Source organism: Podarcis cretensis (assembly GCF_951804945.1).
Source record: "Podarcis cretensis genome assembly, chromosome: 5".
In the NCBI taxonomy this organism is placed as follows: domain Eukaryota; kingdom Metazoa; phylum Chordata; class Lepidosauria; order Squamata; family Lacertidae; genus Podarcis; species Podarcis cretensis.
In genome coordinates, this window is record NC_137174.1 from 79,616,912 (window position 1) to 79,644,017 (window position 27,106).

Consider the following 27,106-nt stretch of genomic DNA (forward strand, 5'->3'; position numbering starts at 1 on the left):
CTTGTGAGAAGTCTGAAAGCAGGATATGAGCACAAGAGCACCCTGCTCCACCTGCAATTCCCAACAGGTAGTATTCAGAGGCATTGGAAGTATTTGAGGATTTCTAGATAGGTACCATCTGGACCCAGTGATTTGCCAGCTTTTCTTTTCTCCGTTAGGCCTAGAGCTTAATCTGTTGTCACCACTGGGTGCCTCAGACTCCCTTCCTGCAAAAGTTAGTTCAGGCACTGGAATATGCACTGTATATTTCATTGTGAAGACAGATGTGAAGAGTTCATTCAGCTTTTCTGCAATTGTCCTTTAGTACCACCTTTGACTCCCTTGTTACCCAGGGGTCCAACCACTTCCCTTAGTCAATCAGAAGGCAATCCTTCCCTCTTATCAAGTATTGAGACTGAGTTTCAAATGAATGGTAACTCCTGGAGAGAAATAACAACATACATTGCCATGTTCCCATTGGTGCTCTGGGTGGTGGTACATTTTGATTCTTGAAAACGGATCTTGGGAGATCTTTGGCCCTCATTGTGTTGCTGCACTTCAACTCCCATCAGCAATGGCCAATGGCTAGGAGTGATGGGAGTTGCACTTAAGCATCATCTGGAGAGTGAGAAATTCCCCACACATGCCCCGCAATATTGAACTTTTCAGCTTTGTGCAAATGCAATGTGAAATGCCATATCATTGTGGACCTTAATTTACACCCCTCTAAATAGGCTTACTTCTTGTTTCAGACTATTTGCCAGAAAACGCCCAAAGAGTCACCAAAATACGAAGCTTGCAAACGAGCTTTAAAAGAAGTAAGCAAGGTAGGTTTAGATCCTCTGTTCTGTATCCATTGTCCAAACTTTTCGTATAACTTTTTGATGTTTTGGCTGAAGCCCAATCATGCACACTTATTTGAAGTAAGACTTGCTGAGCTCCGTGGACCACAACACCTACGTACATTCCATGCAGCTACATTTCCATCAGAATTACATGAGACAATTCTATTAATGGGTTGTTGTTTTTAAAGTCCATTACAAAGCTGGAAATGGAGAACAACATGGCTCTTGGTGTAAATAATTTTTAACATAGGTTTATTTATGGCTGAAATGCTTAACTAAATCAGTATGCCATTATTGTAATGTCAGTGGCTTGAATCTTTGATGTTCTGAACTGCTTAACCCGGGATAATTGAGACTCTTGTCTGTCCCAGTTGTTCTGGAGAAAGAACAGCGCTCAAGGCTCGTATCTAAAACTCATTCAGCAAAAGCCACTGTTCCACATATTTTGGTACCTGGCAAATTTCCACCATTTGTGGATCTTGAGCCACTTTCAGTGCCACAGCATGTCGTGTGTCTTGTCATTTGCCTTTACTAGTCTCCTGGCTGTGTCACAGCCTTTCGAATGGACCAGTGCCAGCACCAGAAACTCCTTGCTGAATAAATGTAGCAGAGAGAAAAGTTCAGCCGGGAGGAGGCAGGAAGGAAATTCTCCTTCCTCTGAATGAAAAGAGCCAGAAGAGGTGTTGAAGTAAAATTAGAAACTGAAATTAAAGGCTAATGTTACTAATTGTAATTAGTATGATTTTAAATAAACTCAGAACGAAAAGGAAGAGGAAAAGAGTGAGAGGCTTTTTTTAGTGGGTAGGAAATGTAAAGAATGAGGGGGAAAGAAATGTGCATTGCTTTGAGGGAGCGAATAGGGCGCAAGTTGTGTATGAAAGAATGGGAGAAGGAGTTACAGATGAAGGGTAGAAATTTTTAGAGGCCTGTGACAATGGTAAGGGATAAAGGAAAACCGCTTCCCATTGTTAGAGCCCCTGAATCAGCAAATTTTGCCTACACTGGGGAGGCTGAGCCACAGCACCTCCGGAGCAAATGCCACAAGGAGAAGGCTGGTGAAGAATTTATCAATTTCCAATGATGGGTTTAATATCAACAGAATATGTTGTCAGTAACTGCCAGCTGGTTTTTGCCAAACTGTCTTGATCTGCCACCATTTTGTGACTGTTTTAAGCTCAACAACTTGGATCCACCCCAGGTGCCGTTGTGGGTTGCTACGCTACTGAAAGGAGGTGTGGTTTCCCTCCTGCAAGCTGTGAATATACCAGGGTACTCACTACTAGGAAGTATCTGAGTGAATTTATAGAGCCTTAGCTATATTACCTTCTTATGGGCACCCAAAATATGGTGGATTTCAACAGCTGCATCAGTAAAGATGAGCTTCCTTCCCATGCAGCCTGACTTTTACATATCTCACTATTGCCTTGCAATTGTCTCCAGTGTTGTCATGCATTCTCCAGTCCAGTTCTTCACCTTTCATCCCCTTATTTCCTCTACTTTTATTTTTCCTCATTCTACCTTATTTTTCCTCATTCATATATAACCTAAGTAAATTCCCCACAGCTTCCCCCACCCTGCCCTGTTTTCTCCCTTCCCATTTTGCTTGTGGATCAAGGAGTAAGAACAGCGGGTGAAGACGTTGGGATAGTTAATTGTTTATTACAACAACAAAATCAGTAAAACGTTAAGAAAGAAAAGAAGAAAATAGGTACATCAGAATATAGACACATCAGAAGGGCTGGGTTTTTATGTTTTGGATATATGCATTCCAACTTTTTAAAGTTGGGCTTTGCCTAAGGCTATGTGGATTCTGGACTACACTTAAGTCGTTAATATGCAGGCAAATTTCCACTTTTTTAAAACAGTGAGATTTAGAAAGGAAAAAGCAAAAAAATAATGTTACGGGGGTTGGGGGAAGAAATATGGAAATTGGTTAAATCAGATACGGTTATTGAGGGACAAGCTTTGCATGCTGATGTTGCAAGGTAATATTATGCAGGCAATATTGTGAGAGTTAACTGTGAGGACAGCAGAGTGATGTGCATAAAATTCAGACCAGGAAAGAGGAGAAGAAATTCCATTTTCCTTGCCTAGTACTGCTTCACCCTGTGAGGTTGTCACTAAATTATCACTGATAAGCCTGACTTTTATCTTTGGCTCATAAAAAATGCTTCTGATGGCTTGCTAACAGTTTGCCAAATAGTTCTCAGGCAGAATATACCCTTAGGGCCTTTTTAAAAAGTCTTTATCTTCATCTTCTCCAAATTACTCATTACTTGCACTGAATTCATTGGCTGCTAGGGAGAAAATAGCTTAATATGCCTCCTACACACAAAATCGCTAGAAATAGAAATTGCTAACGTAACTGCTTTCTATCACAGAAGCTCCAGGTGGATTCCTTCTCCCCTGAAAATGGGGTAGTGTAGGTCTGTAAAGCCATAATAGGGACGTATATAGAAATCACTTGCTTTATTGCTGTTGTAGCGAGTATTGGCAAAGGCAATAGTGCTCACCATCAATATCTTTCTTAATGATGCTTTTTGTGGAACGATATCTGGGAAACGGTGTGAGTTGATGGCCTACACTATTGTGGTTCAGGAGTTTTGATCATTGCTTTAGGGGGGGGGGAAGAACGAGAGAGAAAATCTTACAAACTTCCCATTCCCACCCCCCCTAAAAAAAAAGTTTTCTGTTCCTCACCATGATTTATAAAAGTATTTGCATACTGCCAACTTGTGTAAAATATCAAGTAAAGGTAAAGGGACCCCTGACCATTAGGTCCAGTAGTGGCCGACTCTGAGGTTGCGGCGCTCATCTCGCTTTATTGGCTGCTTTTCATGTGGCCAGCATGACAAAGCTGCTTCTGACGAACCAGAGCAGCACACGGAAACACCGTTTACCTTCCCGCCAGAGCAGTACCTATTTATCTACTTGCACTTTGAGGTGCTTTAGAACTGCTAGGTTGGCAGGAGCAGGGACTGAGCAACGGGAGCTCACCCCGTCGCGGGGATTCGAACCGCCGACCTTCTGATCGGCAAGCCCCAGGCTCTGTGGTTTAACCCACAGCGCCACCCATGTCCCTAGAATATCAAAGAGGTGTGCAAATACACACAATAAAGCACCACAAAAACAATATAAATTAATCATTAAAATTTAAACAACAGCATAGGCCTGTTGGCATAAAAAGGTCTTCAGGAGACACCAGTGGTATTGCAAGTGTTAGTTAAATGTCCAATATTAATTGCAAAACTTGATTAGGCACCTTTATTTTTAAAAGGTATCACTGGCTTGGTTCATATGTAATTCTAAACCAGGCATCCCCAAAACTTAGCTCTCCAGATGTTTTGGGACTACAACTCCCATCATCCATAGCTAACAGGACCAGTGGTCAGGGGTGATGGGAATTGTAGTCCCAAAAAAACTCAGGAGGGCCGAGTTTGGGGATGCCTGTTCTAAACAATAATGATATGAAGACAATCATGGGCAAGCCTTTGGTTCATGTGCTTCCAGTCGCTTCATGGCTGCACTGGAATAGGACAGCAGAGGGGAAAGTATCCACTTCCATTTTTAAACTAATGGCTGGCTGTTGCTTCATCTGACAAGGACAGACCGGTTAGTTTAAATCAGGAGTAGCCTGTGGGCCAAACCTGGCCTTCTAGGCCTTCCCATTTGGCTCACGAGGCCATTTTGGTGCACCCAACCACCCTATTGCAGATGCAGTGTGGGTAAGTGGGTGGGGGCTTCAAAGGAACAAGCAAGAGCCTAAAGTGGGGTCCTGATTTTTTTCCTTAGCTAGTTTTTTTAAAAAAAAACCACAATGATTCCTCTTCAGATGCAATGAAAAAATCTGGTTGGTTAAACGAGTGTTTCCCAAATTGCGTCTCCAGCTGTTTTTTTGGGGTACTACAAATCCCATCATCCTGCTAGCTAGGTGTAGTCCACAAACAGCTGGAAACACTGATTTGAACCAAGGATCAATGCTTCCAGTCTCCTTTTCATGCTTGCAGATGAGAAGGGAGGGGGAAATGTGTGAACCTGAGGCTCATTCTCATAGTTTAGCATATTAAAATTTAGCATTACTTGGCTTTGTTACCTTTTTTAAAACCTTACTGACTTCTGAAAAACACACAAAAGTGGCTGTGAGTTGCTAATGTGGCTTATATGTAATGCAACAGCACAAGTGCTTTAACCCACAATGTTTCCTTACTTGAGGTCTTATCCTGCCAAAGTTAAGTCAGCAGGGCTTCAAGGTGCTTAAAATTGACTAGAATGTACCCTTTGTTATCCACATATATTAAAGGAACAGTGGCATTTTACTATGGCTTGGTCCATGTTTCCCATTGCAAGTGTGTCTGAGCAGTAGATAAAAGAATAAATTAACGTCATGGAACAAAGAATGAAATGATGAATACTTGAGTCAAGCTCAGGGTGTATGGAGCACATTGATGCCAACTCTGGTTTCTGTCTTGAAATGCCCCACATTTTGTGTCCAAATGTTTACCTGCTATTCTTTATACTAGGACTGAGGATAGAATTTCACGTTATGAGACAAATAGTCTGTCTTGTAATGCTAATGTTGTGGCTTGCTGGGGGGTGGGGGGGTGCATGGTGCTTGTAGGGGAAAATCAGAGAGTGGGAGAAGTTAAAACTCTCCATAATTTCTTCTTGGCAAATGTCCCTAGACTGTCTTTTTCGTAGCTGTGCTTTGAGACTGGAAGCAAACCTGTTTGAAGGCTGAAAACAGCCCAAGAAGCATATTTCTAGAGAAGAACCAAACCACCCAGTGCTGGTCAAAGATTGTTCCCTACAAATTACTACCCCATATTCATGTTTCGAAAACATGTTTACCAAGGTGACACATAATCAGGGTTCTAAGTTTTGCATAGGAAACATAAAGGAGTTGTGGTTTGTGACTGAAGAGGCAAAGGGAATTGTGTAATGGTAGGGGTGGCTATAGCCTGGTGTTTTCAAAATTGATGTGAATAGCAGTTCTTTTTAATAAAATATAAATTGTTTGCAGGAAAGGCTAATTTGTGATAAGTTATCTGTAAAGTAAGTGTTTTTCAAATCCCTTTGACCGCCCTTTCGCTTTCCGCTGTTCTGAATCTCTGAAAAATAGTGCACTGTAAGGAGAAGCAAGAAAGCTTAATAGATATAAATAACATCAGTTGAATAAAACGTCTTCTTTCCCAGTTGGTTCGCCTCTGCAATGAAGGTGCTCGAACAATGGAAAGGACAGAAATGATGTACACTATCAACTCCCAGCTGGAATTCAAAATCAAGGTGTGATATTTGCCTCCATACTTCTGTTGTGCAAACTTTAACCTTTGCTTAGTTTTAATGATGGGCTGTCACAGCTAGAGTAAACTCAGTTTATTATCTGGGGAATTAGAGGCTGTTGATAGGATGTTCTAGGAGGTGGTAAATAAGTTGATATCCTGAAATCGGCAGTGGTGCTTGAAGCATGCAGATTGAGCAGGAAAATGATTGGTTGTTTTTTTAAACACATACATTCCCTTACCTGAACATTTGCCTCAGATATCATATACAGTCGTACCTTGGATTCCAAACACTGCAAACCCGGAAGTGGCTGTTGCGGTTTGCGAACATTCTTTGGAACCCGAATGTCTGATGCAAATTCTGTGGCTTCCAGTTGGCTGCAGGAGCTTCCTGCAGCCAATCAGAAGCTGTATTTTGGCTTCCAAACATTTTGGAAGTCAAACCGACTTCCAGAACAGATTCCATTTGACTTCCAAGGTACGACTGTACTATAATTCCTATTCAGTGTAATATAAAGAGTCCTGGAAATAATTGTTTTCTCTTTCTGCATGTTTGTTTTTGCTAGTTGAAGAACTTTAATGTTGTGTGTTTAAGACAACACACACACACACACAATGCTAAACGCTTGTACAGTGATACAATGGCAAAATCTGTTTAATTGTAATTAGCTTGAATTTTGGAGTTAATATCGGTCATATTCAGATAATTCAAAAATAATTGGACTTACGTCTACTGAAAGTAAACCATCTGAAATTGACTCAGTTGGATATCACTCATATCCCATTTCAGTGGGTAGTGCCACCCAGACTGTTTCCTAACCTTGGTTAAAATTCTAAATATACAGAGAAACCAGGATGTAGCTTAGTGAGCTAACAGTGGTAAGACTTGTTAGTCAACTTTCAAGCAGAGAGGCTGAAGAGAAAGGGAACCTATTTGAACCATGTTTGCTCCATGCAGCTCCAACACTTAAATGATGGTTAATGCAAACCTGTTTTGCACAGCTAAAAGTTGCTGCAATAGCATAACTGTTTAGTTGGGATATTTCCCATACTCTTTGGAATTTTTTTAAAGATACATACATTTTCTGTTCAAAATCAGAAACATACTTTGCTCATATAGAAGAAAACTTTGAGTCATTTGCTAATCATGGACAAATGAAAACTCTCACTTAGGAGTGGTTGTTTTTATTTTATTTTTAAATGTTATTAGATATTTATTTCTTTTTACAATTTGCAACCTGCCACAAAGCGCTCCAAAGCCCTCAGGGCTGGTTTGCATTATGATGGTGCCTTTTGTTCTTAATGTAAACCAGATTGCGTGATTTATAAATTGTTTGATCTAATTGTGGTATTTGAAAAGCTGAAGTGACTACTTATTTCAGGAATTATTTTAGAGCATTCCTCCTTTCCTTTTGTATTCAGAACTCTAGGTTTGGAAGGAGCTCAGAGTTTATTATAAATGTGCACGCATCTCTCTGGGGGAAGGGGGAAAACATACCACAAAATCTTACTAGGGGCTTAATTGCAATTTCCTTACTTTGTAGCCATTTCCATTGGTTTCTTCTTCCCGATGGCTAGTGAAAAGAGGTGAATTGATAGCGTATGTGGAAGACACTGGGCTTTTCTCTAAAAGAACTTCTAAGCAACAAGTGTACTTCTTCCTCTTCAATGATGTCCTCATTATCACAAAAAAGAAAAGGTAAGAGCTGCACTGGATACATGAGTCTGTTGCACTGGACAAATAGATATCAAAAATAACTGCCTGCTCTCCCTCTTTTAGATATGGATTTAGGGCACATTGTATGGGGCATTCAGGGGAGTAAAGAGAAGAGTACATATGTAATGCTTGAAAGACACGTGGCAACTCATGCAAGTTCCTTTGTACATCTTTTTCAGCCTCCTGCTCTCCTTTAAAATATTTTATCTACTTAATCGGTCTGTGCATTCAACTGGACTTACAGGTGTAAGCTTCAGCCAGTGATGGTGATTGGATGTAAAATTAATCCAGTCATAGATTGCTAGTACATGCCAGAATTGTCTTGTCGATGGGACCACTTTTAGCACTGGGATAATACTGTGTGTACATTTTAAAGAAGAAGATTGCAAATTCTTTGCATACCAGATAACATCATTAAAAGAATTAGATGTAACTCTTAACATCGAGCAAGCAAGCTGAAAGGCATTCGAGCAATGAGATTTACTCAGGTTTAGTACTAAGCATCTATAAGAAGATAAAATGCAGCATTAGACATACTCTGATGGTTCTTTACGCTTGTGCTTCTTGAACTGTGGGTCATGATTTGTTCCTGGGTGGGTTGTGAAATGAAGAATTTCTTTCTTTCTTCAGATCAGCAGCTCCACCCTATTGCTGTAGGACGCCTTTAAGGAAGAGGCGTCATCAAGAATGAAAAAAATACAACATAAACTTTCTCAGTGTCATCTGCTAATGCGATAGGGGCTCTAAAGGTGTAGTTAGTTTGTAAATGGGGTCTTGAAAGGCTGAGTCGTTTTACAGGCAGGTTCCATTTCAAAATGTTTGAGAAGTACCGCTTCAATTGTTGTTAGCGTTGGTGGTTGGTGCATTGTTGTTTTTGTGTCTTACTTCAATGGGGTATTTTATTTGTATTAGTTATATAACCTGAGTCTTTGGAATGGGGTAAAATGCACATTCATGCTGCAGACCTTTATATGTCTGTTCCTAAGTAAGGCCACATGGGATGCAGGTGGCGCTGTGGGTTAAAGCCTCAGCGCCTAGGACTTGCCGATTGAAAGGTCGGCGGTTCGAATCCCTGCGGCGGGGTGCGCTCCCGCTGCTCGGTCCCAGCGCCTGCCAACCTAGCAGTTCGAAAGCACCTCCGGGTGCAAGTAGATAAATAGGGACCGCTTACCAGCAGGAAGGTAAATGGCGTTTCTGTGTGCGGCTCTGGCTCGCCAGATGCAGCTTTGTCACGCTGGCCACGTGACCCGGAAGTGTCTCCGGACAGCGCTGGCCCCTGGCCTCTTAAGTGAGATGGGCGCACAACCCCAGAGTCTGTCAAGACTGGCCCGTACGGGCAGGGGTACCTTTACCTTACCTTTAAGTAAGGCCACAGAGGAAAGACGGTGGGTTTTCTTTTAAAGTCATTAATTTAACACACATTTTTTATAGTTATGTAAATTCGGGATGGCTCTGAGACTTGCTGTGATTTCATATTTTTAGGCTCCACTACTAAAGTGGGGAAAGCAGAGGGAGCTGGAAGCTATTTTGATGCCACATCCTTTGAGAACAATGGGAGGGAACTTCAGCATGCCAGCTCCAAGGCTGACATAATTATCTCCCTTCTTGGTTCTACTGACATTGGCACCACAATGCCAATAGGTCAATGGAGGTTTTCACAGCAGCTGGAAGAAAGCATCTTTGAGGCTGGACCTCTCTCTGTGCCTTGAGAGACACAGAGAGCAATCTGATGCTTCCTTTTGCCTCTGGGATGTCCTCTCAGGGACCCTAGGGGTTCAGGGTTAGAGACCGGTAGCAATTAGATGCAGTTAGCTGCTTACCTGGAGCGAATAGCAATTGATTCATGTCAGGAAAGTGAGTGGCATCATCTCTCACCTGCCACACTAAACTTTCTTTGGTCCTGAAAGTACAAAGCTTGGAGATTGTATCCAGCCGCTCACACAATGGGACTTTCCTTTCCTCTTCTCTCCCTGCAAACCCCCTAAATCTGCTCCAGAGGGTCGCCCAACTGGAAACGGAAGTCTGCTGCGTGAGCAGAGGGTTGCTGGACGCAGCCTTCATTTGGTTTTAATCAACAGGAGAAAACAGCTGCAGTAGTGATATCTGCTCTTCCTGGCCCAGAGATTGGACACTGAACAGCTGTCACAGCTGCCTTTCTCTCCCTTGAGGGACCTGGAGAGGCAGCTACAGTAGCTCACACTTACTGTTTCCCTGGACATGAATGCTAAGATGAATGTATAAGTAAGGATAGTTCAAACAAGATATGTGGGGTGGGGCTGTGCAAAGGGTTTGGCTAGAAATAATATAGCATTCATTCATTCATTCATTTCTCTCACACATAGTCACTCACTCACATACATATGCACAAAGAGAGAACTCCAATATATTAGCAAAATGGTTCTATATTTTTCTTGCGTATTGAATTTTGTACACCACTTTTTGGTAAATATTAAGTGTGCTATAAGTGTTCTTCAATAACGATTTTAAAGGAACCAGAACACAAGAGCAGCATCCTTAAGAGAGTTCTAAAAAAAACATTGGAAACTAATAACTCTACGTGGGGCTACCTTTGAAGGTGACCCGGAAACTACAACTAATCCAGAATGCGGCAGCTAGACTGGTGACTGGGAGCGGCCGCCGAGACCATATAACACCGGTCTTGAAAGACCTTCATTGGCTCCCAGTACGTTTCCGAGCACAATTCAAAGTGTTGGTGCTGACCTTTAAAGCCCTAAATGGCCTCGGTCCAGTATATCTGAAGGAGCGTCTCCTCCCCCATCGTTCTGCCTGGACACTGAGGTCCAGCTCCGAGGGCCTTCTGGCGGTTCCCTCACTGCGAGAGGCCAAGTTACAGGGAACCAGGCAGAGGGCCTTCTCGGTAGTGGCGCCCACCCTGTGGAATGCCCTCCCATCAGATGTCAAAGCGATAAACAACTACCTGACATTCAGAAGACATCTGAAGGCAGCCCTGTTCAGGGAAGTTTTTAATATGTGACATTTTAGTGTATTTTTTATCTTTGTTGGAAGCCGCCCAGAGTGGCTGGGGAAACCCAGCCAGATGGGCGGGGTACAAATAATAAATTATTATTATTATTATTATTATAACCGGGGTGGGGGCATAATTCCATAGGGAAGGTTATGTTGGGCAGAGAGCTATGCAAATGCAGAATCATATTTTCCAAAGGAATGCAGGCGAAGAATCCTTCTGTGAAGTATGAACATACTTCTTTAGACCTGGTTGGCTATGTATTCCCCACCCCCTCATGTACTCAGTTATATTTTGTCTATTTTACAGCAGTTTTTTTTTTTTTAACAATCATTCAGGCTGCTCTGCATCCTCATTAACAGCGAGACAGCTCCTGTCAAATTGGTTCACACACATTTAAGGAAGGGATACATTTTTTTTTTGACGCTATGGTTATTAAATATTCTTACTTCATGGCCTGCAATCCCCTCGGGATACCACTAAAATTCTCTCTCTGTCTAGTGGCTTGTCAGTTCCTGAGATAATCCCGGCAATGGAATGCAGCTGGACTTCTGAAATGTGAAGCCAGCCAAAGGTCAAATAATACTTTGGAATGTTACCTGTCCACAGTTACCAGCTAAAACTGAACTTCTGCTACACTCTCCAGGAAGAGATTTGAAATAATTAAAAAGCCCTTTCCCAATTAAAAGGATGCCTAGATTTCTAAAACAGTTTGACTTGCCAAGTTAACAGAGCAGCAAAAAATAATACTTTTAAATAATAAACTGTAGCAAAAAAAAAATGCATTTCAGATCCTTGCATTTATTGATGAAAGAACTTCCCAACAAACAGGAAACGATAAATAAAAGGGAAAGGTGTTTTATTTGAGAAGCTGTTCTTGCATTCTTTGGCATGTGTGAGGATAAAAACTGGAATATAAGGAGCACATCAGAATGCAAGTATTCTGTTTTAGTGAAGTGGAATATTTTTCTCCTCTCTGAAATTCTCATTCCATATCCATTTTCATACAACATCTGCTAGTCATCTTCTCCAGAGGTACTCCCATAATAGTGGTTATTGAGAGGGGTGGGAGTAGGGAGTTGGCATTGATTATATAGATATATTTGTTTACATTGCATACACAGTCTAACTCTACCCTCTGAAAACTAGGCCCTCTCATTCCAAAGGAAATCTACTTTCTTCAGAAAAAAATAACCATTTGAATGCAGTTTTATCCAGATCATTTTTCTTGTTATGGATAATCAGTGAATCTCTATATTGGAAGTGATGCAGTTTGATTCACAGTATGATCAATTACAGGGAGGGTGGATGGGGTGAACCTCACAATAGGTGTTTGAAGCTACCATACCTTTAAGACTTGGGGGAAAATTACAGGTCTTGGGTATGCTAGAAGGGAATAAAAATCAATGGGTTTCATTTTGTGTTATTGAACAGTTGACTGTAATTAACAACTAATGCACATGGAAGAGCTGCACATACACTATCTATTTTTGCCTTTTTTGGACAGTATATCTCTGACTTTGGTGCTCAATATGCCATATTGAACTGTAGAGGGAAAGATTATGGGATAGTTATTTAGTCTATAAGATGTATTGAGACTGCATGGTTCAGGTTTGCGTGTTCTTTTGTAGAGCCGATTTAGAATATTCTATGGCAAAATGCAAGACTAGATATAAGTCACAGGTGGAAGACCATGTGAACGGATGGTATTATTTCTGTATGGGAATAATCATTGCAGTATCTGTAACTGAGCCAATACATTTGCCAATCAGTACATAAAGCCGGCAAGGCTGTGCATCCATTAATCCAATAAGAAATTAATTCTTTCGTTGTCTTTCATTTTACTGCCCATTTTGCAGTTGCTTCATCTCTTTCATCCACAAGTTCCAGTAAGAGATGAATAAGGACACTTATGTTGGACATCGCCAAGTAGCAAGTTCTGCATTGGTGTAAAAATAGATTATTATAGTTCAGCTCTTGTCTGCGCTGGTTAAAAAGAAGCTTTATCAAAAGCATTTCTTCATATTTGTTTCAGTTCAGCTTCATGGCATTACACATCCTGTTGTGTATGTGTGAGTTCATGGTTCTGGAGATGAACATCCTGTTCCCCACTGTAGTCTGAGGGTCTTTTCCAGGGATCTTCAGTCTCCCCCCAAGTGAAAAAACACACAGCAAAAACAAAATCCTTCAACTTGCAGTGCTAAATTTGTCCGCCACCAAGCTTGAACACAGCTTTTCTATCACGTATTTGGTAGGAGCTTTTGAGAAGCCACCTCTTCCCCTGCCTGCCTAGATCTATAGCTGCAGACATGTTTTCATGCACATACTTAGTGGGCTGTGTCGGGTTTGCTGATGGAGTCTCATCATAGAAGATCATCGCAAATTGGAGAAATTACATAAATTATAATAATAGTATTCCATAAAGAATGAGGTCATCCCCAGCCAAAACTACTAATGAATCTGTGCAAGGACTTCTGTTACCACAGCATGTCCTTGTGCCCCCCAAAATGACTTTGAGGGGATTAGGAGAACCCTCAGAACCTGAAATGCTTTTGCTGATAGAACAGCTACATCTGTTCCGGGAGTTCCTCCAACTGCCTGGAGCAGATTTGGAAAGGGAATGCACATGGGGAGGAAATCCAGTTGTGCAAATTGAAATCTTTTTGCACTGGACTAGATGACCCTCAGGACGCAGGTGGCGCTGTGGGTTAAAGCCTCAGCGCCTAGGGCTTGCCGATCGAAAGGTCGCGGTTCGAATCCCTGCGGCAGGGTGCGCTCCCGCTGCTCGGTCCCAGCGCCTGCCAACTTAGCAGTTCGAAAGCACCTCAGGGTGCAAGTAGATAAATAGGGACCGCTTACCAGCGGGAAGGTAAGCGGCGTTTCCGTGTGCGGCTCTGGCTCTGGCTCTGGCTCTGGCTCTGGCCAGAGCAGCGATGTCACGCTGGCCATGTGACCCGGAAGTGTCTCCGGACAGCGCTGGCCCCTGGCCTCTTAAGTGAGATGGGCACACAACCCCAGAGTCTGTCAAGACTGGCCCGTACGGGCAGGGGTACCTTTACCTTTTACTAGATGACCCTCGGGAATCCCTTTCAGTTCTGCAATTCAATGAGTCTAACAGGATGAATGCTTTGGATACCATACCCAGTGAATCTAAGTAAAGGCACTGTATTGGCTTTAATAGGTTTCCTCTGAGTTGGATATTGCCGATATTTCCTATACAGTGGTACCTCTGGTTCTGAACGCTTCAGGTTACGATCTCCGCTAACCCGGAAGTAGCTGCTGGTTGCGAACTTTGCCCCAGGATGCGAATGGAAATTGCACGCCAGAGGGAGGCCCCATTAGCAAAAGCGCGCCTCAGGATAAGAACGGTTTCAGCTTAAGAATGGATCTCCAGAACAAATTGAGTTCGTAACCAGAGGTACCACTGTCTACATTCATTCAGAAGTAAGCCCCACTGAATTCAGTGAGACTTTTCTGTAGATGTATAGCAGGCTTTCCCTTTCCCAAACTTAGGTCTCCAGCTGTTGTGGGACTACAACTCCCATCACCCCTAGCTAGCAGGGCCAGTGGTCAGGGATGATGGGAATTGTTGTCCAAGAACAACTGGAGACACAAGTTTGGGAAACCTTGATTAGGCTTTTCAGCATTCAGCTGCCTGTGAGAGCATAGTAAGAAAGGAATGTTGTTTCTCCTGTATCTGGAATTATGAATTCTGTTTTGAGTATTAGAAAGCTTATGTATTTGTTTTAAGACATTTACACATCATATTAGATTTCTGGACAGTATGCAAGCATAAAACAAACAATATAATAAATACACATGCATGGAAAAGCCGTGGATAAAGTCTCAAGAAAGAATCACAACTCCTTAAAATGCCTGGATAAATAAATAATGTTTTTGCCTAGTGCCTAAAGATAGCAGTATTCTGGCCAGGCAAATCTTCCTTGGGAGGGCATCCTATATCTGCTTTCTGCCCCCTAGCTGAAAACCCCCTCTCCCTTTATATAATGATTATCTCACCTCAAATGGAAGAGGCACACGGAGAATAGAATAATAACTTAGGAAAACCTATGGTTCAAACCCCCCTTTTTTTCTTTTTACGTTAGCTTAGTCTCATCCTTTCCTACAATTAAAACAAAGTTAGGAAAACCTTTGACACCAAAAGAACATCAAATACGTGTAAACTTCATCATTGAATGTATTCCCCCCCAGGGCTTAAACATTAACTTCATTTGTCTTCTTGACAAGCAGGTGCTTTGTAAATATTCAAACGTGTGTATTCCTTCTTCCTTTACCGTAAGGCTGAAAATGTCTGAATAATTATGTGCAATGGACTGTAATCTGAGATTGGCTTTATTGCAGAACATGACTTCCTGGTGCATTTAGTAGCGTTTTGACTCTAAGCAATTGTCTGTCTCTTCTACCTCCTTTTTGTATTTGCAGTGAAGAGAGCTACAATGTCACAGACTATTCCTTAAGGGATCAACTGTTAGTTGAACAGTGTGACAGCGAAGAGCTGAATTCCTCTCCTGTAAAAAACAGCACACCTATTCTTCACTCTCGGCAGACTTCTGCAAATCACCTCTTCAGATTAACTGTCCTAAACAACCATGCAGGAGAGAAGATTGAACTCCTGCTGGGAACTGAAACTCAGTAAGTAAATAACACATTTTTCTCAATCTGTCTTTCATCTCGGTTCATCTATATAGTTGACAGGAACGTATAGTTATTCTATTAGTCTCTTTAAAGATTCTGCTGGCCTTTGTCTAGGAAATGTAAAATAGTAAAATATGCTTGAATTTTCATTGGCCAGAAAAACCACAAATTTCAGAAGCTAATAACAAACTCTCTTATCACTTCATAAGACTGCTTGTTGTTTTTATATGCTGCTCATCTGACTTGGTTGCCCCAACTACTCTGTGAGGCTCCCAACAAAATATTAAGAATACAGTAAAACATCAAACATTAAAAACTTCCCTATACAGAGCTGCCTACAGATGTTTTCAAAAAGTCAAATACAGTGGTACCTCGGGTTACATACACTTCAGGTTACATACGCTTCAGGTTACAGACTCCGCTAACCTAGAAATATTACCTCGGGTTAAGAACTTTGCTTCAGGATGAGAACAGAAATCAGTGCAGTGGCAGCAGGAGGCCCCATTAGTTAAAGTGGTGCTTCAGGTTAAGAACAGTTTCAGGTTAAGAACAGACCTCCAGAACGAATTAAGTTCTTAACCAGAGGTACCACTGTAGTTGTTTATTTCCTTGACATCTGATGACAAGGCATCCCACAGGCCTTATGTCTGGGTCCCTGTACCTTCATTTCTCACACTGAGGGAACCATCAGAAGGCCCTTGGAGCTAGACATCAGTGTCCAGGCTGAAAGATGGGGGTGGAGACGCTCCTTCAGGTATACAGGACTCAGGCCATTTAGGGCTTTCAAGGTCAGCACCAGCACTTTGAATTGTGCTCGGAAACATAAATGTCAGATAGTGGCCCAGTTTGCATGTTACATTAAACCATAGTTTAAAACAAACTGTGGTTTGATAGTTGAGCAGGTGGTGTCCACTGCTCAAGTTCCCAGGATGCTCTGCTCCCGCTCTCCTAAATGGCCTCAGTCCAGTATACCTGAAGGAGCGTCTCCACCTCCATCGTTCTGCCTTGACAGATGGAGGTCCAGCTCCAAGGCAAGAAGTAAGGCTACAGTGAACCAGGCAGAGGGCCTTCTCGGTAGTGGCACCCGCCCTGTGGAACGCCCTCCCACCAGATGTCAAAGAAATAAACAACTATCTGACGTTTAGAAGACATCTGAAGGCAGCCCTGTTTAGGGAAGTTTTTTAATGACTGATGTTTTAATGTATTTTTAATCTTGTGTTAAAAGCCGCCAAGAGTGGCAGGGTATGTGCATGTGTGTGTGTGTGTGTGTATATATATATGGGGGGGGGGTATTATGTGGGTGTGCTGGAAATGAAAGCAGTCATGGTCTGACTTGTCATGTCACCAGAGCTCAGATTTGTGGTTTGTTTCCTCCAAACAAACCATGAGTGGTAAGTTGAGAACAAACCTTGGTTACCACTTGTCACTTGTTTGGAGGAAACAAACCAAGGAACCAGGTTTGGGCAACAAAAAAGACTGCGTCAGGAACGGTGGTGGGGGGGGGGGCGGCACTGTGTGAATAATTGAGCAGCATGTACCAGCACACTGCTTGTTCACATTTAGCCATGGTTTATTTTAAACTTTGGTTTAATGTAGCATATAGACAAGGCAGCTGTTGATAACCAACCAGTAAAGTATCATTCATATTTTTTGCTTCAGTAAGCATTAGGATGCTTAGGATTGTTTCCGTAATGCAGAGGTTTTTCACAGCAAGCTTGCCTGTGCCACTGAAATGTTAAAGCAAGAAAGGAAGAGGCAGAAAGAAACCTTTTCAAGAGAAGTAGGAATGTGGAGAGCCTGACTTCCAGTGGGGAAGTGAATCTTGTGGCATGTTAATGCAGTGTTCAATTTATATGAAAGGGCAGATGACTGGGTGGCCACTCTATTCTTTTAGATGAAAAATAGGTTTGGTGGAGAGACAGTAAGGGGCTCAAGTCATCCAATGAGCATTTTGGCTGAGAAAGGATTTGAATGTAGTTTCTCCAGTTCAAGTCTATCTCACAAAACGCAGGTCTAAGCCAAGGTGCCCCTGCCTCTGGTGTTTCTGGACAGTAACTCCCATCATCCTTGATCATTGGTCATGCTGAATGGGGCTTATGGGAGTTGGAGTCCAGCAATATCTGGAGGACACAGAGTGTTAAACTATCCATGTTGTGGAGATTTCAGAAGAAAACTTCCACACTGTGCAGAAACAGCATCAGGCCAGAATGGTTCTTTGAACACAGCATTTGAGTCCAAGAAACTGCAAGAAAAGGAAGTAGATAGTGGGGAATCTCTTGAGGCCTTTACAGAATCAGATGTTGGAAGTGTGGGGAGAGACTCTTGATTGCTAGCAACTGTTCAGTGGAGTTGTGTTTTCATCTGTAATCAAGCCATTGAGTGGTTAGTGGCACCCATTATTATCTTTAATACCTATTTTTAGGGACGCAGGTGGCGCTGTGGGTTAAAGCCTCAGCACCTAGGGCTTGCCGATCGAAAGGTCGGCGGTTCGAATCCCTGCGGCGGGGTGCGCTCCCGCTGCTCGGTCCCAGCGCCTGCCAACCTAGCAGTTCGAAAGCACCTCCGGGTGCAAGTAGATAAATAGGGACCGCTTACCAGCGGGAAGGTAAACGGCGTTTCCGTGTGCGGCTCTGGCTCTGGCCAGAGCAGCGATGTCACGCTGGCCACGTGACCCGGAAGTGTCTCCGGACAGCGCTGGCCCCCGGCCTCTTAAGTGAGATGGGCGCACAACCCCAGAGTCTGTCAAGACTGGCCCGTACGGGCAGGGGTACCTTTACCTTTACCTTACCTATTTTTAATCATTTAGGTTTGCATTTTTAAAGTCACACAAGATGAAACATCTGGAAGCCATGTTATGGAACTGTTTACATTGATGAGGGAACCTAACCATTCCTAGGGAGGCCCAGAAAGTGGAGATGAATATACATAGTTGGGTTTTTTGTTGTTTTTTGCTGTGTGGTTTGGTCCCATATCCTCTCCATATGTGAGATGTGTGGGTGGCTTCTACTAAGTACCCAAAAGGAGAGGCAGAGGAAAGAGAAGTCTTCAAGTTTTGGTCAGTTTCACATTAAATACTAATAAGCTTAACTCTGATATTTCTCTTCACTTGAGAGCTATCACATGCTAATTTACTTGAACACGGAACATCTCTGTCGTGAAATTGTCATAGAAGAGCAAAGTCAGGTGATCACAATATTTCCGTGTGTTTGTGTATATACAGTGGTACCTCAGGTTACAAATGTTTCAGGTTACAGACGCTTCAGGTTACAGACTCTGCTAACCCAGAAATAGTACCTCGGGTTAAGAACTTTGCTTCAGGATGAGAACAGAAATCGCGCGGCGGTGGTGTAGCGGTAGCGGGAGGCCCCATTAGCTAAAGTGGCACCTCAGGTTAAGAAGGGACCTCCAGAACGAATTAAGTTCTTAACCTGAGGTACCACTGTATAATGATCTGAAGCAATGGGAGTTCTGAACTTTGTTCAGCTCATCTGAATGCAGTGCCAGTATGCAGACCAATGATATCATTTGTGAGGCTGCTATATCTGGGAAAAGAAGAGTTGGTTATGCCTAGGTTAATTTTTGTGTTAACCAATATATGTGTCACATCTTCTATCTCTTATATGGATATCTTGAATATTAATTGGATACCTTATTTCTCTTTCTGGCTGTCTTAGCTGCCCTGGGCTTTTTTAGGAGGAAGGGTTGGAGAAAATTCTGATAAGCGTTGGTGTAACTGTTGAGACCTTGATTGACCCCACCTGCTCCCTTTACTGGGTAGAATGCATTCATTGGTCTTACGCAGATGCACTTAAAGTATCTTTCCAAATAAATTTGGTTATCACCCCTTTGCTCATTGGGGCAATTTTTTTTTTAAAGGTGTGGCATTTAGGTGTGGGGTGAATAACAAAAGCTCAGAGTGATTCTACCCGTTCCCCACAAAACCCCCCAAAACCAAACAATTATGCCTTGAAATTTTAGTAACACAACAAGCAAGTTAAATGGTTACTGAGAAAAAGCTTTTTTCTGAATTGAAAACTTTTATTATTATTAAATTTATATACCGCTCTATACCTGCAGATCTCAGGGTGGTTCACAGGATAAAATCACAATATAAAAACACAGAATACACAATCAAAACAAAAACAAAAACAACCCAATAACCTCCTCCCCCCATTTTAAAATACAACTAGGTTTTATTGAGTAGCTAATAATAAAAAGCAAAAAAAAAAAAAAAAACAGAGGGAAATACATCCCCCTGAGATCTATAGAGTGGTATACAAATTTAATGAATCACCGATGACAACAGCAATCCTAGATTAGACCGTTTCCCCAACCAAGCCAATAGCTATCGGTTTGCATCCTTCAGTTCAGCCTGACAGAAACTGGTCATAAAAATGTGGTCCTGCGGCAGTTTGAATTTCTGGTTCTGTTTATGCTCCATGTAAAGATTCCCTACATAGACCCAGTTTAAGCAATGACATTACTGTATTGCTGAAAATTGTAACATGTACAGGATTTTGTTATTGCTGTTCTGGGGCTTTGTTGTTTGCAATATATTTCATTTTAGATAAGCACTGTAGTTCATGTAGTCAATACGGGATTTGATGAAACCATGGAAACTGTCTAGCAAAATTTGATACAGCCTGGGGGAAAACTCTGGAGTTCACGAGGAAAAGGGTCAGCCTTTTTCTTCTGGCCGAGTTTCAAAGATTGTTCAGTTGTAGACGATAGCAACAAGAAACATCTTGTTTGCTGTGGTACAGATCCTGATTCCTTGGGATGCCATAAGCATCCAAGTAGCTTTCCACAAAACTCAAAAGATTGTATCTGTCTCTATGGAAACTGTGGGGTTAAGGGGGGTTATCTACACAATGGCCCGTATGAAGTCTTGCTGAAGATGTTTTGCAGTATTTTTCTTTCCAGAAATTAAAGTAGCCCTGAAATTTCTTGTTGTACTTGTTTCTTACAACATCAAACCATTTACCATATTTTTTGTTCTATAAGGCTCACTTTTTCCCTCCTAAAAAGTAAGGGGAAATGTGTGTGCGTCTTATGGAGCGAATGCAGGCTGTGCAGCTATCCCAGAAGCCAGAACAGCAAGAGGCATTGCTGCTTTCACTGTGCAGCGATCCCTCTTGCTGTTCTGGCTTCTGAGATTCAGAATATTTTTTTCTTGTTTCCCTCCTCCAAAAACTAGGTGCGTCTTATGGTCTGGTGCGTCTTATAGAGCGAAAAATACGGTATATACTGCAACAATATTAGAACAGCAAGTGTAATGATGCAGCATATGGATGATTTAGATATGATTCCTTCATTGCAGTGGGGCTGGACTAGATGAACCTTGGGATACCTTGCAACACAACAATTCCGTGGTTCCAGGAGTAAAGTCAGTTTCCAAACCCATGAGCAATAGTTGTGGGAAATACCATATGTTCCGGTGTGCAAGACGACTTTTTATCTCTGGAAAATCACCCCAAAAGTTGGGGGTTGTCTTATACGCTGGGTATACACAGAGCCACCTGTTGGGAAGGAGGAGAGGGAGCCGGTGAGCAGAGGCGCCCCTTCTGCCGTCGCTCCTCCTCCCTCCCCACAGAAGGGGACACAGCTGCTGCTCTCTCCTCACCACGGAAAGTCCTTCCGAGCGCGGCGCTCACCCGCCCGCCCGCTGCTGCCATGGTAGTCAAATCCGGCCTCCGCCGCGCGGGGCTTCGCTCGGCTCGCAGGCGCCATGAAGAGCCTGCTGTGGCGAGGTAGTGCGCGGCTTCGGCCGGGGCTCCAAGGAGCTGGGCATCCCCACAGGTGAGGGAGGCGGAGGCGGCCGCTCACAGCCTTTTCCCGGAGGGAGAGAGTTCCACTCACCAAACCCCTTGCATGCCTTCGGCTGCTGCTGCTGCGACGGCAGAGGCAGCGGAGGGGTGCGCGCTCTGACCCTGGCGGCGCTTGGTGGGTGGCCAAGCTCTATAATTTAACAGCAAAAGTTGGGGGGGGGGTCGTCTTATACGGCCAGTCGCCTAATACGCCAGAATCTACGGTAGTTGTCTCCTACAAGTGCCCAACCTTTAAATATGTAATTGTCTTCCTTCAGTTGAAAAAAGGAATTTGTTGCAAGAAGAAAAGTTACCTCACAAGCCTTGGTTCCATTTGATAACTACTCAGAGCTTTTAAGCCAGCGGTGGATGCAAGCGTTTGCATGCGATGGGGGTGAGCTCCCGTTGCTCTGCCGTAGCTCCTGCTGGTCTCATCTTTCCTTCCTTTCAGTCATTTTTTCTTTATGTACTGAAACTTTGTATGACTTGATAGCTCGTTTTTGAAGAGTTTGCTGGATTCATTCATACCCTTTCCGGTCTGAAAAATGAACAAGCTGTCTTTACATGCATCATAAACCACCATAGATATATAACTGGGATTCCAGGCTTTTAAAAGCGGCTATAACTTTCCTGAAAAGGTATTCTCCTGTTGAATGACACCTAAGTGAGAATCCCTTTCACAGTGGTCGCACAGAAGATTACATTTCACTGAAAAAAAGCTTTGTGTGGTACCAGTGTATAACAACATGCCTAGGTCTTTAAATCTGTTCTTTTGAAACAGATCGTAGCTTAGCCGTTTGTATGAATGGTTTGGTGCAAAATTATTCTTAGCCATTTCATCAGTTATCAAAGTGCCTCCTAGATATTATTATTATTATTTTGCTTTGGAAAGGTATATACTTCTTCAACTAAAATCATTATTTCAACTCCGATTTTCTCCATCCTGCTGTTCTGTTAACAATATATGGGTTTGGAGCACTGCAGGGCTTTAATATACCCTTGTCCATAAGATGGGCATTCTCTGGCATAGATTTGAAATGTCTGTGCTTGCAGAGAGCTCTGTAAAATGCTGGGTTGCAAGATTCTGCTTGTTTCCTTCTGCTGCCCAGAAAAAACACTTATGTTTCAGAAGCCTCACCCAGTATCCCTGCCAGCTAGTTCAGAAGACATATTCCCAAGGTTAATATATGAGGTGTCTACTGGGGAAGGACCATAGCTCAGTGGCTGAACATTTGCTTTGCATGTAGAAGTGGGATTTCCCAACAGACAGACACAAAGAGGCCTTCAGAGAAGATGAATATACTTTCCCATAACAGTGAGGGAGGCTTTGAGTTCAGGGAGTGCAACAAGGGCCATATATCAGCTGACTGAAAAACACACTTCAACCTTTCATCTCCTTTTCTAGGAATGAGCGTGCTCGCTGGATTACTGCACTTGGGAAGAGTAGCGATAGAGGGACCGTGGATCGGACAAGTAAGTGAGCAGTGAAACTGTTCTTCAGGGCTTTGACACGAGATGCACTTTATACAGATCTTAAAACATAGAAGTAAATCTGTTGCCCTTCAGTATTTTGTTGTGGTTGGGGAGAGGGAAGGAAGGACCATAACTGTAATCATCTAATAATTCTCTCTGAACCATTTTCTTTTGTGTTAAGCAAAAAGGAAAGCATATTAGCTCTCTGCAAAATTGGGTGAATTAAAGAGACATGCTCCATTAAGGGTGATTGCAAGATGTCTCTTTCTATCGTACTACTTGGTAAAATGGTTGTTTGAATCCTTTAAAAAAGGAGAAGAGGCAGAGAAGATATAGAAGTTCTAATTCAAAATAATTCTAAAACTCATGATCCAGACAACTAGGTACATGAAGTCCTGTTGTAATCAATGGGGCATGATTGAAATTGGTTTTCCATTTAATGCAGTTTAAAAAAACAAAAAAAACTTAAATGTGTCAAAGAGCCATTGTAGTTTGTCTGCTGTTGACCAATGCCTTTTTATCAAATCATTTGGTTCCTGGAAAGTGAGCTGGGAAGCAATCAGCTTGTCTTTTGTTATCACTTAAACTGAGCTTACCCTTAGATTTACCATGTGGATCAATAAATATTCTCTCTTCTCAGCACTAACCCAGGTAGAAGTCATCAGATCATACACTGCGAAGCAATCAGATGAGTTATCTCTCCAAGTTGCTGATGTAGTTCTGGTCTCTCAGAAAGTTAATGATGGTGAGTGGAATTGCTTATTGCTTAGTTGCCATAAATGGAAACAGTCATTTCATACCATCACAAGGATACTTAGCATCTGCCTTAAAGCTAAACCACAGGAGACCTGGGGATGGGTGAACTGGTCCAGTTCAGTTTTGCACATCAGTTTGCAGTTTTTTGGGTTTTTTTAAAAAAATAAAGTCCTCAATGAAAATTATTAGTATTTTAACAAATTTCTCCTAATACAAACATTTTTGTAAGGGTTTTTTTTTCTGTAATATAAAGCATTTTTCTGCACATTTCAATCTACTGGACACCACTCCACTTGGCGGAGACCTATGCCCCAGGTAAACTAGTACCTTGTTTACGATATATTGGTATGATTACTGCAAAGGAAAGACATAGCTTCAATTGGCCACAATATCAGAAAGCAAACAATTATCAGCTTATCACTGAATACACTTGCAAGCGGGCACATCAAAAACATTTGGCTGGCCACTCTTTGAAGTGGGATAGTGACTCAAGGTTATAAGTCCATACCCACTTTCCTGGGAGAAAGCCATATTGAAATCGGTTTGACTTGCTTCTGAGTGGAACTGTGTAGTAGGATCAGTAGAGCTTTGATCTGATCCAGCAGGGACCTTCTGTTTTAAAGAAGCATCATATTTAGTACTTCATTATACATTTCAGGTTGGTATGAAGGCGAGCGATTGCGGGACGGAGAGAGAGGCTGGTTCCCAATGGAATGTGCCAAGGAGATCACTTGCCAAGCCACAATTGAGAAGAACATGGAAAGAATGGGACGCTTGCTGGGCCTAGAAACAAACGTATAGACCCTCACTGCCGTATCTGTTCTCCAGGGTTTGCACTAAGGAACATCTGGGGCTTCTTGGTCTCATCCAGATGGCCATTTTATAGTTGAAGCGTGTAAAAATAACCACTCACAGATAGGTGTTGTCATTAGGAATGGAAGCAGCCACTAAAAGCAATTGCATGCTGGTGGGGCTGTTCAGAACAAAGCAGTAGCAGGTCGAACTTTTTATTTCTTTTTTATAACCAATAGTCACTTTTAATTAAAACCCGATTTTACACTTATGAAGAGTTCCTAATAGAATTATGACTTCCTTGGATTATCACAGTGGACTAACAAGTCTTGAATCAATTTGAATGCACCTCCTTTGTTTTACAGACCAGCCCTGGAACCTGCTGAATTTATCTTCCTTTTTACATTCATTGCTAGACCCTTTTGATTTCTGTATAATTTTCTCAGTCATCAAGGGAGGCCAATGTACAAAAGCAGGTGTTAGCTGGGGGTCCACATCTTGATTCAATCAGCTGGATATGTGCATCTTTTGATGTCCAGATGGAGCCATTGAGTAGAATCTACCAAGTATTACCTAGATCTAAAACCTGTTGAAATAGGTGACGGGTGCAGCTAAATATCCACTCTGTTGATTTCACTACAGTTCACATGTTTGAGACTCCATCTTGCCATGTGATGCCCCAAATCTTCCTGATGCAGTGCACATGGAAGGCGCTGAGGTGCCGCTCCTGGCGGGTATAAGTTGCCCATGCCTCGCTGCCATAAAGCATTATGCTCAATACGCAAGCCTGGTAGACCTTCATCTTGGTACTGGGTGTCAGCATCACATCCTCCCATATCCTTCCGGAGAGGCGAGCCATAGTTCAGTCCAGCTCAGTGTTGATGGCTATGCTGGAACCCAGGTAGGCAAAAATGTCTACCACCTCAAGCGTGTGGTCACCAATGATGATGCATGGAGTGCTGGCGACATCCTGACCCAGGATGTTGGTCTTTGCCAGGTTGATGGTGAAGCTGAACAGCCTGCAGGTTTGGGCAAAACTCGGTAGAGCTTCTCCTGAGTGCACTGTCCAGCTTTGTCATCTGCAAATATCACCTCTCAGATAAGGACTTGCCAGAGTTTTGTCTTGGTGTGTAGACATGCCAGGTGGAATGGACTCCCATCACTCTTTGAATGGAAGTACATTCCATCTTCAGTCGAGCAGACGGCATAGGAGAGCAACAGGGAGAATATGCCAAAGAGTTGGAGCAAGAACACAGCCCTGCTTCACACCACTCCTTTAGAGGTGTCTGTACACATACAGCTCTCTGTCCTCCTTTGGGCAAGCAAGAGGCAATATCAGAGTTCAGGGGAACATTCCAGCCAGCCAGAAGCAGTCAAGGAGGGCATAAAGCAAGACTAGTGAGAAGTGTGGCCTTTGTAACTAGGAAGAGGCCTGAGGGTCAGAAAGAGAAGCCTGGAGTTTCTGGGCCTGAGATTCCCTGCCCTTTCAATAAGCTAGACAAGTGTTGGGATTCTTACCAGGCAACAGACTCATGGGTAGGTGGTTTTGTTTTCACAATGCTAGCAACAAAGGGCTCTTTTGCAGTAACCCTCCCTTCAGAAAATGCATTGAGAAGGCAGGTCCTGCACTAAGTCCTTCTTACCTATTCATTGAATAAATGGGGTTTCTACTTTTAAAAAAGGGACGCAAGTGGCACTGTGGGTTAAACCACAGAGCCTAGGACTTGCTGATCAGAAGGTTGGCAGTTGGAATCCTTGCGACGGGGTGAGCTCCCGTTGTTCGGTCCCAGCTCCTGCAAACCTAGCAGTTCAAAAGCACAAAGTGTAAGTAGATAAATAGGTACCGCTCCAGCGGGAAGGTAAACGGCGTTTCCGTGTGCTGCTCTGGTTCGCCAGAAGCGGCTTAGTCATGCTGGCCACATGACCCGGAAGCTGTCTGCGGACAAACGCCGGCTCCCTCGGCCAATAAAGCGAGATGAGCGCCGCAACCCCAGAGTCGGCCACGACTGGACCTAATGCTCAGGGGTCCCTTTACCTTTACCTTTTACTTTTAAAAAGCCTTCAAGTGCAGCTGGGGCTTAGTGCTACCCGAGCATGCATGCTGGATTTTAGTTTCAGAGCAGGTATTTCCTCTCCCCCCGCCTCCCCTTTTTTAATAACACCTTGTTGAACCAACAGGTTACGTGACATTTTTGTACTATGCCTAACACCAAGCCTGCCTCAGAACATTGGCAGGCAGAGAAATGCACAGCATGAGAGCATCTCACGTGTTAACTGGATTGAGGAGCAGGCACTGCAGAGTCAGCTCTGTATCTCTCGTAGCGTTTTCTTAGAAACACATTTACAAGGCTAGAAATACTATTGACTTCCACATTACGTCCAAGGTAAGTGTTTAGACCAAAATTAGTAGAGAGGAACAAGTTCAGTCCTCACTTGTGCTTTTGAAAACGTGTTCTAGCAGTTCCCTCCTGCCCAAAAAGCTGTTGAAGGGGGAGGCATTAGAAGATATTGTGTAACAAGGTTTGCCTGTGGACCTGGTATGGTTTGCCATCCCTGGATTTAGCAGTTTGAAGTGCACTGTTACGAAATGGATACTAGTACACATGGATGAAGCAAAAAATAGGAAGTGAAAGCAGTCAAGGAATTGATTTTAAAGTGGCTGGACACAAGGACCATGTTCCAAAGTGTTGCCCTAATTTAGAGCAACTCAGTTGCATTTTATTTAAGCAGTCTTGCTCCCATCATCACAGCTAGCTACCTATGATTGAGGCTACTGGATTGTAGCCATAATATGCTGTCTCCCCCTGCCCCTCTAG

The 27,106-nt window shown here is 42.8% G+C and overlaps 1 protein-coding gene across 3 annotated transcripts in view; it reads left to right on the forward strand.

Annotated features, from left to right (window-relative positions):
* Positions 1 to 24,561, forward strand: part of ARHGEF26 (Rho guanine nucleotide exchange factor 26) — a 67,632-nt gene extending 43,071 nt beyond the window's left edge. For all 3 annotated transcript variants that reach the window (XM_079977764.1, XM_079977763.1, XM_079977765.1), the window contains 7 exons: positions 732 to 806; positions 6,018 to 6,107; positions 7,648 to 7,802; positions 15,250 to 15,459; positions 22,675 to 22,742; positions 23,383 to 23,487; positions 24,157 to 24,561. In XM_079977764.1, the coding sequence (XP_079833890.1) occupies positions 732 to 806; positions 6,018 to 6,107; positions 7,648 to 7,802; positions 15,250 to 15,459; positions 22,675 to 22,742; positions 23,383 to 23,487; positions 24,157 to 24,299 (846 nt within the window). In that variant the 3' untranslated portion in view covers positions 24,300 to 24,561. The remainder of the gene's footprint in view (positions 1 to 731; positions 807 to 6,017; positions 6,108 to 7,647; positions 7,803 to 15,249; positions 15,460 to 22,674; positions 22,743 to 23,382; positions 23,488 to 24,156) is intronic.
* The last annotated feature ends 2,545 nt before the right edge of the window (positions 24,562 to 27,106 follow it).